This window comes from Hyalella azteca, unplaced genomic scaffold (genome assembly GCF_000764305.2).
Source record: "Hyalella azteca isolate HAZT.00-mixed unplaced genomic scaffold, Hazt_2.0.2 contig16235, whole genome shotgun sequence".
Taxonomy (NCBI): Eukaryota; Metazoa; Arthropoda; class Malacostraca; order Amphipoda; family Hyalellidae; genus Hyalella; species Hyalella azteca.
Genome location: NW_025946061.1, coordinates 190,071 through 203,412, shown reverse-complemented (window position 1 = coordinate 203,412; position 13,342 = coordinate 190,071). Strand labels below are relative to the sequence as shown.

The window sequence follows — 13,342 nt, the reverse complement described above, 5'->3', positions numbered from 1 at the left end:
CCCTCCTGCCCTCTGCCCCTCCTGCCCTCTGCCCCTCCTGCCCTCTGCCCCTCCTGCCCTCTCCCCTCCTGCCCTCTGTCCCTCCTGCCCTCTGTCCCTCCTGCCCTCTGTCCCTCCTGCCCTCTGTCCCTCCTGCCCTCTGTCCCTCTGCCCCTCTGCCCCTCCTGCCCTCTGCCCCTCCTGCCTCCTGCCCTCTGCCCCTCCTGGTATAAATCAGCCGCTCTTACTAGCAATATTTTTTATTATTTTTTCAATTTTTACTAGAGTCTGTGTTTGGGATATGTAGCAAGTTGCGCAAAATAAATATACTATAGTTGATTAAAAAACAATGATTTTTAGTTAACTACTGAACGCATTACACATCACTTCGGTATATTCTGCTCACAGACATGCGCATCTGGAAGGTTAACGCTTGTGAGGTTAACGGTTAACCTGACGCGAGCGGTTAATAACCGCTATATCAGAGAGACTCGGGCTAGGTTAACTAGCGCGGCATAAAGGCTAACTCGAGTAAGGTTAAACGCTACATCAGAGAGACTCGGGCTAGGTTAACTAGCGCAGCATAATGGCTAACTCGTGTCAGGTTAACCGTCTGCTCGCGTGAAGCACGCTTGAAATTCTCATAAGTTGAGATCAGACGCCAGGCTTCGGCCTCCACTACGCCTCAATTCTCCCGCGAAATTTACTTCAAAGTGGAGGCAATTTTTATGAAAGGCTTTCTCTGGTTTCGGACGGCCTTTGGTGAATGCGGTGGTCGGAATGAAGAGCAGCGTGTACACTCGAACGCATTTGTGGGTCATTGTCCAAATAGTTACCCACTATACCTTACACACAGCACGAGCAGAGAGCGGACGTGGCGGTAATAATATTTTGGGCAAACTGTGTCATTATGACCTTCACCAGCTCAAAATGTACACCGCTATTAGGATTGTCTCGCTCATTTTTCTGAGTGGAAATAGCTAGATACAGTTTATTCGACCGATGCTTTATTCTCTTCTACTCTTGTTATTGCTTTTTCTCGTTTTGACTTGTTGAATTTTGCGTCAGCATCATCCCTTTGTGTTACTGAGGGCTTTGAATGTCGTGCAGTATTTTGCAGCTAGAAAATGAAGCAATTGTCCATATAATGACGCACTTTCTACGCGTAGTACTGATACGCCCTCTCGGATGGAACTGGCTCAGGATGTTTCACACAAGGGTGAAAAGTGCATCGCTATTTGTACAGTCCTAATTATTATTTCGCTTAGTATGCATCAGTGTCTCATTTCCGGGTTCGGATTTTACTTTGTTATCCTGTTGACTTGCGGTCTTTTTTGGAGTGAACCTGTGAATTTTTGTTCGTGACAGCAACCTGTGAATTTTTGTGCGTGACAGCAACTTGTGAATTTTTGTGCGTGACAGCAACCTGTGAATTTTTGTACGTGACAGCAACCTGTGAATTTTTGTGCGTGACAGCAACCTGTGAATTTTTGTACATGACAGCAACCTGTGAATTTTTGTGCGTGACAGCAACCTGTGAATTTTTGTGCTTAACAGCAACCTGTGAATTCTGGTGATTTTTAATTAGTATTCTGTCGCCTCGTCCCAGCAGACAACGCGAATGTATTTTCACAGACCCCTCGCTCTGTTGCGCGACGTTTTTTTACACCGTCGACGTCAATAAGATTTCTTTACTTCTAACTGCCGTATTTTTACGTTGATATGACTCAAGGCAATACTCCATTTGTAATCACCGCTACAAAATAATGAAAAAACATATTGAATAGACCTTGATTTATAAGTGTAAGTGAAAATAAGTTTTTAACCACTCCATTTTCGTGACAATGAAGTAAACGTCGGTTATGTTAACGTGTTAGAACTACAAACTATAAATGTTCGCGATACATATTTCGACAGAAATGTAAAAAGTTCTCTAATAAATTTAGTATTGATCTATAAAAAGTTCGTTCTTGTTGCAGTTGTTCCAGAGATGTTTAACGAAGGTTTTGAACATCGAGCTGTGGCGTCTCTACATCACCTACGTCAAGGAGACAAAGTCCAGCCTGCCTACTTACAGGTATGTTGCAGGACTAGCAAAAATAGTTCAGTTTGCAACCCTCGTGGCCAATCACTGAAGGCTTTTCCAGCTGAACCCACCAATCACAGACGGTAATCGGCCGTCACGTGCACTTGGGCCGCTACATATATGAAAGACATTACGTGCGCTAAGGCCGCTATGTGTACTTAGGCCGCTATGTATACTTATGCCGCCTAAGCTTAGTGATAATAACCAATTTAACCATTCTAAAATGTTATCCTTGCCAATATCGTGATCACAGTTATCGTTGTTATCGTGCAGGGAGAGGTTATCTCACAGTATCGCGATCGCAGTTGTTATCGATCGCAGTTGGTATCGCAGTCTCGTACTGTATCGTGATCGTAGTTGTTATCGTGCAGGGAGAAATTATCTCACAGTATCGTGATCGCAGTTATCGTTGTTATCGTGCAGGGAGAAGTTATCGCAGGCCTACGAGTTCGCTATCGACAAGATCGGCATGGACTACAACAGCTACAGCCTCTGGAACGACTACGCGCAGCTCCTGAAGAATGTAGAGGTCGTAGGGTCCTACGCGGAGAACCAGAAGATCATGGCTGTTAGGAAGGTGGGTCACGAGACGAGGTGGGTCACGAGACGAAGTGGGTCACGAGACGAGGTGGGTCACGAGACGAGGTGGGTCATGACACGAGGTGGGTCACGTGACGAGGTGGGTCACGAAACAAGGTGGATCACGAGACGAGGTGGGTCACGAGACAAGGTGGGTCACGAGACGAGGTGGGTCATGAGATGAGGTGGGTCATGAGACGAGGTGGGTCACGAGACGAGGTGGGTCACGAGACGAGGTGGGTCATGAGACGAGGTGGGTCACGAGACGAGGTGGGTCACGTGACGAGGTGGGTCACGAGACGAGGTGGGTCACGTGACGAGGTGGGTCACGAAACAAGGTGGGTCACGAGACGAGGTGGGTCACGAGACGAGGTGGGTCACGAAACAAAGTGGGTCATGAGTAAACTCCCGCTGAGAACATTGCTGGGATAATACATACTACGTCACATGAGTCTATGATCGCAATGAAATACAAATTCTAATCGATGGAATTACTTATTTCAATTACTTCCTAGTTGTGTATTTTACTAGAACTCAAACGTTGTAGGAAAGCACAGACACATTATTTCCTTTGATCTAATGTTAGATAATACAAAACTGTAAATAAAACTACTGGTTATTGCCGTGAAGAAGCTCGTTATTAATTAAAAGTACTTTACACCAACGAAGTGGTTCACAAGCCACACAGATTTTATTTCCTAAACAAACAGTGGTCCTTCAGATTTACTAGCGCGGGTTGGTGACTCCGACGTGGTATCATCGTGGTTCCGATATTAGATAACTGAACAACTAATTACACTAATTGCCTAATTAACATACATACAACATTTAACAGCCTTTGAATCTTGTACTTAGACATTTTTATCCCTTCTCTTCCTTTTTATTTTTTCGCAAGCTATCAAACTCATGCGTAACGTGCTCTCGAAGTTAGTTGATACCGGATTGATAACAGTAACAATAATATTAATAATAACTATAATGACGTATATTTATATTTATTACTTAATTAATATTTATTAATATTCGTGCAGATTTACCAGCGCGGCGTGGTGACGCCCATGTCAAACATAGAGACGCTCTGGAAAGACTACCTCGAATTCGAGCGCAACATTAACCCTATCATCGCTGAGAAGGTACGTATAATAAATTGATAAGATTATTATATTATCTATTATTACTTAACAATAATGTTTTAGAATATATTCAATGTACGAGACCGCATATTTCTACGTACTATACTGTTTACTTCATAAACTACTACTTCATCTGTACATCAGGATACTCATTTCCGTCTATGTTATGTTGTTCCACAAAAATATTCAGTCTTGCAGTCAATTTCAATTTACGTTGAAATTTCAACATGGTAAATGCATCCGTTTTCATTGCAACATACCTTTACGATTATTTACTCGGTTAATTTAAACCTTTTGATATTTCATCTCAGTAAATGGCATACGATAGTCATTTCAAAATACCTTTAACATTATTTACACGGTTAATTTATACTTTTAAATATTTCAGATGAACATAGAGCGTGGCCGCGACTTTATGAACGCTAAGCGCGTGGGCAAAGAAATGGAGACCGAGACCAGGGGACTGAATAGAAACTTGCCCAGCGTACCGCCCTCTGGCCTGCCTGAGGAGACAAAACAGGTGAGATAACAGTAGCTGAATAGGTGAGATAACAGTAGGGAAACAGGTGAGATAACAGTAGTTGAATAGGTGAGATAACAGTTGTTGAATAGGTGAGATAACAGTAGGGAACAGGTGAGATAACAGTAGGGAAACAGGTGAGATAACGGTAGTTGAACAGGTGACATAACAGTAGTTGAATAGGTGAGATAACAGTAGCTGAATAGGTGGGATAACAGTAGCTGAATAGGTGAGATAACAGTAGCTGAATAGGTGAGATAACAGTAGCTGAATAGGTGAGATAACAGTTGTTGAATAGGTGAGATAACAGAGTTAAACTAGTGAGTTAACAGTAGAGAAACTGGTGATTACAGATAAAGATTACGGGATAATAATGGCTGACTAGAGGAGAGGCCTCAAAAGAAACTTGCTTAGTGTGCCACCCTCTGGCCCGCCTGAGGAGACCAAACAGATGTGACAACAGTAGTTGAAAATGGTGTGATAACTTATGTTGGTTACAGGAGTTAAATAGGTGATAGCTGATGAAACGGAGGCAAGAACTGGTCAAGAAGCGTAGGCGATCACAAATGATTAAACTGTACTGCGGCTAACGAGACTGCAACGATAACTTCAAAGAGGATAACAAAATAATTACGATTGTCTTTAATTAAATTTGTGAATAATTTTATTTAACTTCAGGTCGAGGTTTGGAAGCGCTACATCAGCTGGGAAAAGGACAATCCTCTGCGCACCGACGACCAGACGCTCGTGACGAAGCGTGTGAGGTTTGCCTACGAGCAATGCTTGCTGTGCCTCTCTCACCACCCTGACATCTGGTACGAGGCGGCCCTCTACCTCTACGAGTCCTGCAAAGTGCTCTCCGAAAAAGGGGTGAGTGCGGCCCTCTACCTCTACGAGTCCTGCAAAGTGCTCTCCGAGAAGGGGGTGAGTGCAGCCCTCTACCTCAACGAGTCCTGCAAAGTGCTCTCTGAAAAAGGGGTGAGTGTAGCCCTCTACCTCTACGAGCCCTGCAAAGTGCTCTGAAAGGGGTGAGTGTAGCCCCCTACTATTACGAGTCCTGCAAAGTGCTCTCGGAAAATAGGGTTAGTGCAATCCTCTACCTCTATGAGTCTTACAAGGTACTCTCCAAAAAGGAGGTGAGTGTGGCACTCTACTTGGTGTAAAAGCAGTATGTATGTAGTGTATTATTTGTGTGTAATGTGTATAATGTACGTAGGTATTAATTATATCCCTATGTACAGGACGTGAACGCGAGCAAGATATTCAGCGAAGAAGCTGGCCAGATCTACGAGCGCGCTATCTCAGGACCGCTACGCAAGAACCAACTGCTGTACTTTGCGTACGCAGACTTCGAGGAGTCGCGCCTCCACTACCAAGAAGTGCACAAGATCTACCAGCGATACATCAATATGCCTGATGTTGACCCTACGCTTGTCAGTATATAATTAATTATAATTAATGCAACACTCCTCTTTAACGTCACTTCTTGTTGTTTGTCTGTCTGCTACAAATCTTATAATCGATTTTTAACACACTTCTGCCTCTTCAATCGATCTGAAATTTTGCACTCTTGGGTAAAGTTGGAGACAATGCATGAATCAATTGACAGAATAAATAATATTAGAATTAAAAAAAATTTAGTTCAATTTAAAAAAGCATAAAGATAATTTTCTCTGCTCCAAATCTTATACTCCATATTTGACACACCTGTCCAATCGATCTGAGATTTTACACATTTTTATAAAGTTAGAGACGGTGCATGAATCAGTTGACAGAATAAATAATTTTGAAAATTTACAAAATTTTATACATTAAAAATTTTTGAAAATTTATTTTTATATTTATAAATCAAATTAGAAATTTTTTGTAAATGTGTAACATCAAAGACACTGCATTCTTTAGAAGTGTTGTCTTTAAAAAGTAATTTTTAAACGCATATTAATTTTAATTATCGTATAATAGTATGCATATGGGCTCAGGAGTATACATGGCTATATAGTAGGAAGTACATAAGATCTACCAGCGATTCATCAGCATGCCTGATGTTACCCTACTCTTATCAGTACTTGTATAACTCTTTATTCATATTTATTGTCGATGCTTCTTATTAGTTTGTAAACTCTCCTTATGTTTATTTTATACATTTTTCTATTACCTCGTTATCTTTACTTGTATGCATTGCCTTTAATTCGCTCGAAGTATATTAGCCCAATGCCATCTCACCAATAGTGAGAGAATAGTGAGAGTTTGTTAAGTTGAAAATCAGTTTTTCCTCTAAATTTTGTTTCCAATTTTTGAATAATTAGTCATACTTGATTTAGTCGTACAAGTCGTACGACTTGTACGTAAGTAGTCATACAAGTACTTAAGTACTTGATCCGGATGACTCAATAATTACTTGAGTACTTGTTAAAGATGAAGACTTGAGTACGTATTAAACATAAGAGAAAGATGGAGCATTTCATTGAATTTGAATTGAGGTTTATTTCGGTCACAATTTATGTTACAAGTTATGAGTCGTAGATTAATTGATCATAGAAATTGCATGAAGCTTTTCATCATGTGACATCATCTGCTTTACATTGCAGGCATACATCCAATACATGAAGTTCTCTCGCCGTGCTGAAGGCATCAAATCTACACGCGAAGTGTTCAAGAAAGCGCGTGAAGATTCCCGCACTCAGTTCCATGCTTACGCCGCAGCCGCTCTTATGGAATATTATTGCAGCAAAAATAAGGAGATCGCGTTCAGGATATTCGAGTTGGGGCTGAAGAAACATCCTGATAATCCTGACTACATCATGTCCTATGTGGACTATCTGTCGCATCTCAATGGTGAGACTTTTTGTAAATAAATTAATTATATTTATCTGCTAATAATCTAGTGACTGGTAAACTGTTGTCGCATCTCAATGGTGAGACTTTTTGTAAGTAAATTATAGTTATCTACTGATAATCTAGTGACTAGTGAAGTAAGAGTTATAGTCATGTTCTAGGTAGCACTTTTAACACATCTCTCTGCTGACTCCTCCAGAATAAGAGGCATGATGTTCCGTGCAAATTCACTCGACTATATTGTAATTTTGATAATTTTATTGTTTTGATAAAACTACTACGGCATTGGCAGAGAAAAACAATACGCGTGTATTGTTCAAGTACGTTTGAAGAACTGTGTCAGTGTACTGTCTTCAGAGCATGACCATATCATTATTTTGATTACACTATCATTTGACATTATCATTCTGATGTAATTATTAACTTGACGCTGGCAAAGGATAACAACACGCGCGTGCTGTTTGACCGTGTGTTGTTAGGACGTGGCACGATACTATTATTATTTTAATAATATTATCATTTTATCATTATTATTATCAGTTTATCGTTTGATTAAATTATTCAGCCGATGCTAACATTCCTTCACTTGCAGAGGATAACAACACTCGCGTGCTGTTCGAGCGTGTGCTGTCGTCAGGGCAGCTGAAGAACGAAGACACCGTGGGGCTGTGGAACAGGTTCCTCGAGTTCGAGTGCAACGTCGGCGACCTGGCGAGTATCGTCAAGGTGGAGAAGCGCCGTGCGCACGTCTTGCAGAAGGTTTGTTTCTTGCGTATTGTATAAATTTGAAATTTATGTTCATTTTTCACCAGCACCGTCAAGGTAGAGAAGCGACAAACCAGTCAAGTTCGATATTTTTTATTTCCACATTTCCGCAACCTAACCTAACCAAAGTCAACGGTAATAATTTGCAAGGCGGTTATGGTGAGGAATGATAGTAGAAAAGCTGAAAATTTCTTAATTTAAGAAGATTTACTATATTATAGACCTGGTCATGACCTTATCTTTAAGTAATTAAAAGTCCCAAGGTTAGTATCGAAACTTCTGTAGTAAGCCCAGTTTCTTGATCTACTACGGAAATGTCGAGAAATATTTTTGTGTTACTGGATTTACTGGAAATATATTTTAATGTATTTGAGTTTTAGAATTTACTATGGATATGTTCTAACACTTCTCTTTAACTTCACTTCTTGTTGTTTGTCTACTACAAATCTTACAATCGATATTTAACACACTTCTACCTCTTGAATCGATCTGACATTTGGCACACTTGTGTAAAGTTGGAGACAATGCAGGATTCAATTGACAGAAAAAATAATTTTGAAAAATTTGATTTTTTAAATGTAATTTTAAAATTACTTTTTTAATATTTGATAATTAAATTAAAAATTCATTCTACATATGTAACATCGCAGACACTGAATTCTTTAGAAGTGATGTCTTTAAAAAGTAATTTTTAAACGCATATTATTATTTTGACATGTATTTGTGTACCAGGCATTACTATAAATGTTTTACTGTTAGTGTTCGCATATTCACGAAAAGAAAACTAAACTAAAATGAGTTTTTGTTGCAGTATTCTCAATGAATGTCTTCAAATGTCTTTGCGTTGCAAGATTATTTTTGATTATTATTAATTATTTTATTATTATTAAAATAGATCAAGATTATTATTTATTAAAATAGATCAGTACTCACTGCAGTGAGTGACAGAGAGCGCATTTCTCGTCCGTCCGTGAAGTCACGGACAGACGGACATGACGAGCACAACAGCGCCTTTTTTCCATACATGAAAAAATGCGCTAAAAATTATTTTTGTTTTGCAGCTGAAAGAATTTGAAGGCAAAGACACAGCGCAGCAGGTTGACCGCTACAAGTTTATGAACCTCTACCCCTGCACCAACGACGAGCTAAAGTGGGTGCTCGCTCTTATATTAATGTTTATATTAACAAGTTAATTTACTGATAGTTAGTAGTATATTTCCATTCATTAATATTAATTTAGTAACTTGAATCTCTGGCCCATGCTGTAATACAGTGTATTTAATAGATATTGTTTGTTTAGAACTGTTTTCGCTCTAATGCTTGATGTATTTCTCAGTCATAGCAGCCGTTTCACCCGAAAATAATTTTAAAAACATTTACTTGAATATATTTTTCATTGAAGCAATGTATCATATTATCTCAAAACGTCCCAAACGTTTTACGTAAATACAGGGTGTACCAGAATTAACTGACCCTTTTAATTTGTTAATAAATAAAAAACTAAGAACGTTATGAAGTTGAAACTTGTTTTATTTAAAAGAAGAACATTTTTATGGTAATATTGTATCATAGTTACGTCATTATCCTGTATAGCTTGCTAAATTTGTGTTTAATTATCAAGCCTTAAATTTTCATCATGATTCGCTACAGCAAAGAAGAAAGAACGAAAATTCTGCAAACCTACATCAGGACGATGTCAATAACAGAAGTTCAACGTGATTACAGGATCCATTTCAAAACAAGAATCAGTCCTTCAAAAAAAAAAATAATTTTTTCTAATGAAAAAAAAACTAATTTTTCGCCAGAATTACTAATGAAGGGTATGAAAGCAACGAAGAGAAAAGCCCTATTTTGTCAAAACAATTGTGGTGGGCCTTTAAAAGACATTATATTTAAAAACTAGGATACAATATTACCATAAAAATGTTCTTCTTTTAAATAAAACAAGTTTCAACTTCATAACGTTCTTAGTTTTTTATTTATTAACAAATTAAAAGGGTCAGTTAATTCTGGTACACCCTGTAGCAATTATTGAATACTTTATGGTAGGTAATGATTTGATTTATTAATGAATAACGTACCTAAACCCTTGCAATTTTGTTGTTAGGGCCATTGGGTATCGCGACATCAGCACCCACGTGACCATCACCAACCCTCACATCGCCCGAGGGCTGCTGAGCCACGAACCTAACGAGAAGGCCTTCGCTAGGCCAGACTTCTCCCAAATGATTCCATACAAACCTAAGATTAAATATGTTCCTGGTGAACATCCCATTCCAGGTAATGCATCTTGCCTAGTTATTTTGTTATTATTTTACTCCAGTTTATATTATTATTACAGGTTACCCTTTCTTTGAGAATATTCGTCTGTTTAACAGGTTATTTTCTTAGAATATTCGTCTCTTTTAACAGGTTACTCTCTGAATTCAGCCTCTGTAACAGGTTACCGCCTGAGTTTGGCTCTTGAAGCAATGGCTACCCTACAATCTTGGTTTATTGGCCATTGCTGATCGTGATTTTCAACTCAATTATTTTAGCCACAGTTTCGTGTACTTCTAAGCTTACTTAGCACGTTAAAAATTGCGGGTAGTCGCAACGCTCGTGCTTTGGTCTGAGTTTTTCTACTGGAATTTTAGCAACACAATTTTTAGACTGGTTGTTTTGCATGCCTTCCACTCAACTTCCCATAAAAAATAATTTCGCGGTAAACTGCAGGTTTGAAATCCATATCTAAGTTACCATAGTAACGTAACAAAAATAAGCTATTAGTGTACTAAATTTGTTTCTAAATTCCAGGTGGAAGTTTCCCCCCTCCACCCACGGTGTCCAATTTACTGTCCATCTTGCCTCCACCGTCGTGCTTCAGAGGCCCCTTCGTGAAGGTGGATAATCTCATCGAACTTATCCTCAGGATAAACCTGCCCGAAACTGGTGAGTCTTGTCCCTTATCCTCAGGATAAACCTGCCCGATACTGGTGAGTCTTATTTTATCCTCAGGATAAACCTGCCCGAAACTGGTGAGCCTTATTTTATCCTCAGGATAAACCTGCCCAATACTGGTGAGTCTTATTTTATCCTCAGGATAAACCTGCCCGAAACTGGTGGGTCTTGTTCCTTGCTTCACCCTGCACGAAATTATTATTTATTTCTTAATTACTATTTTTTCAATTACTAGATATATTCTACAATTATTTCAACTCATGTGGACAGTTGAGCGGTAAAATTGAAAGTATTAAATTGACGTAAATGATCAAATTAATCTTTAATTAAACAAGTCACACATTGATTGAAATTATTGAATAAAATACGCAATTATTTCTACTCAGGTGAACAATGGAGTGGCAGTAACAAGAACAACATTCGGCTGTTCGACCTCTCGAAGTCGGTGCAGTGGGTGACAGACTCTACCACCGGTGAAAGAAAACGCAAACTTTTGATGACAGGTTTTAATGGCGCGGGTGGCGGCAGCGACGATGAAGAGGGTGACAACAGACCTAACCTTGCTAACGATATTTACTTGGCACGCCAGCACAAGCGGATGAGATAGAGCAGCACTGGTGTAGGTGGTGGTAGCGGTGCACGTTTCATGACGCAGAAAATTCAGAATTCAATGAAATTGATAAGGAATGTGCAGCGAGAGAAAGTTTCGAGTTCACCACATTTAAATAAAACTAATTTCAATATCAATTGTTCAGACCCAAACTCTGATGGCCCCAGGTTTTGTCTCGATGTGGATGTCAACAAGGAAGAAAATTTTCTATTGCAAGCAAAAACAATTAGGAACTTGAGGAAGACATCAGCTTCAGATTCAGAGGCTTCAGGAGCTACTTGTGGAACGTCAAGCTCACAAAATGAAGTTGAAGCTTTGAGATTTTGTGGTACATATGATGAAGAAGGTAAGCCGTTTGCATCAAATGAAAATATTGGTTCAAGTCTGAGCTACGTATGCAATGGTATGGATGGCATTTGCTCGCAAGACCAAGATATTTTTGAAAATCATTATCCAGAAAACGAAGGAGAAAAAGTATTCGATGGAAATGTAATTGAAGAAAGCGATGCAGCGCAAAGACTATGGGGAGCAGTTCATGTGTCTCCCGAGTATGGGCCACATTTTGTTCATGAATCTCCAATAAGCTACACTCTTCCAAATGATTTGAAGAAACAAACAATCTCAGTTACTTTCGCCGACGAAGTCAAAATGATCGATTTGAATAACAATAACATTTCCTCGCACTTTCCCGAAGGGTACAATTTCAAAAACTGTGATGCTACGTCAACGACACTTCTCATCAATCAAAACGATGTTATCGACAGTTACATGAACACTAATTTTAAAAATACCATTCAGAACCATACCCCGTTCTGGGAACAATCAGCTTACCCACACGCCGCAGAACTCGACGGCAACCAATACCTGAATGGTAATCAAGACTTGACCCAGCCATTAGATTCTTTTCAACCTGAAGCTGAAAATCCATCGACCCAGGCTCTGCAATATTATAATAATCTTCAGCTAATGAACACCTCGGCTTCCATGACTCGAGCTCCTAACATGGCTCATTCGAACTCATTTTTCCATACCCAACAAGATCTTGATCCGTTTGCCCCGCACCAGACGTCTAACTGTTTCAAACGTGACTCTCGTTTGCCGGTTTCCGCAGCTATGAACTTGCATACCTCTTCTTTGAACAATTCTATGATTCCATACGCCACGCCTAACTTGAGCTCCTTGTCCAATTTCAACCAAAATAGGTTCAACTATTTAACTCCAACGACTCCTATGAACTCATTTTCCGCTGGCTATGATTCACATTCACTGCCTCTGTACGCGCAGAATGTAAGAGCATTTTCTTCAAGCAATCAAAATTTCAGTTCGGCTTTACTTGCTCGTAATTTGAATTCCTCGTTTGCTCTTAACAACAACACGTCATTTGGAGGACCTAATTACAATGCGTACAGATTTCCTTCTGGACCTTCGTCTGTGATGAATAAAAATGCAGCTTTCTATGACCCACGATCTTGTGGACCTATAAATCACAGTAACTATATTGGTTTCCCAAACTCGGGTTACAATTCCAATCAAATTTTCCCAAACTCAGGTTACAACTCCTATCAAGCTTTCCCAATTTCAGGCTACAACTCCCTTCAAGGCTTCCCAAGTTCAGGATACAATTCCATTCAAAATTTCCCCAGCTCTGGCCACAATTTCCACCCAGGTATCCCGAACAGTGGCCAAAATTCTGCCCAAGAATTGCCCATCTCTAATCCCAAGTTCGTCCCGACTGCTCAACACAGCGACGTGCTGACCTCAGCCATGCAGGCCTCCACGTCGCTCAGTCAAGTGTATTTCTGTGAGGCTAACGTCACTTACGAGTCCGACGTACCCCACCTGACGAGCGACAACTGCTCCTTCCTCGAGCGCGACGATGAGCCTCACGCGCGCCA

General features: G+C 39.8%; 1 protein-coding gene across 1 annotated transcript in view; it reads left to right on the top strand.

Annotated features, from left to right (window-relative positions):
• Window positions 1-11,446, top strand: part of LOC108678947 (cleavage stimulation factor subunit 3) — a 22,036-nt gene extending 10,590 nt beyond the window's left edge. Inside the window, exons 4-15 of the mRNA XM_018167445.2 lie at window positions 1,959-2,056; window positions 2,489-2,642; window positions 3,676-3,777; window positions 4,166-4,297; window positions 4,976-5,167; window positions 5,539-5,730; window positions 6,886-7,132; window positions 7,725-7,891; window positions 8,959-9,047; window positions 10,005-10,177; window positions 10,694-10,828; window positions 11,224-11,446. Of these exons, the coding sequence (XP_018022934.1) occupies window positions 1,959-2,056; window positions 2,489-2,642; window positions 3,676-3,777; window positions 4,166-4,297; window positions 4,976-5,167; window positions 5,539-5,730; window positions 6,886-7,132; window positions 7,725-7,891; window positions 8,959-9,047; window positions 10,005-10,177; window positions 10,694-10,828; window positions 11,224-11,444 (1,902 nt within the window). The 3' untranslated portion in view covers window positions 11,445-11,446. The remainder of the gene's footprint in view (window positions 1-1,958; window positions 2,057-2,488; window positions 2,643-3,675; window positions 3,778-4,165; window positions 4,298-4,975; window positions 5,168-5,538; window positions 5,731-6,885; window positions 7,133-7,724; window positions 7,892-8,958; window positions 9,048-10,004; window positions 10,178-10,693; window positions 10,829-11,223) is intronic.
• The last annotated feature ends 1,896 nt before the right edge of the window (window positions 11,447-13,342 follow it).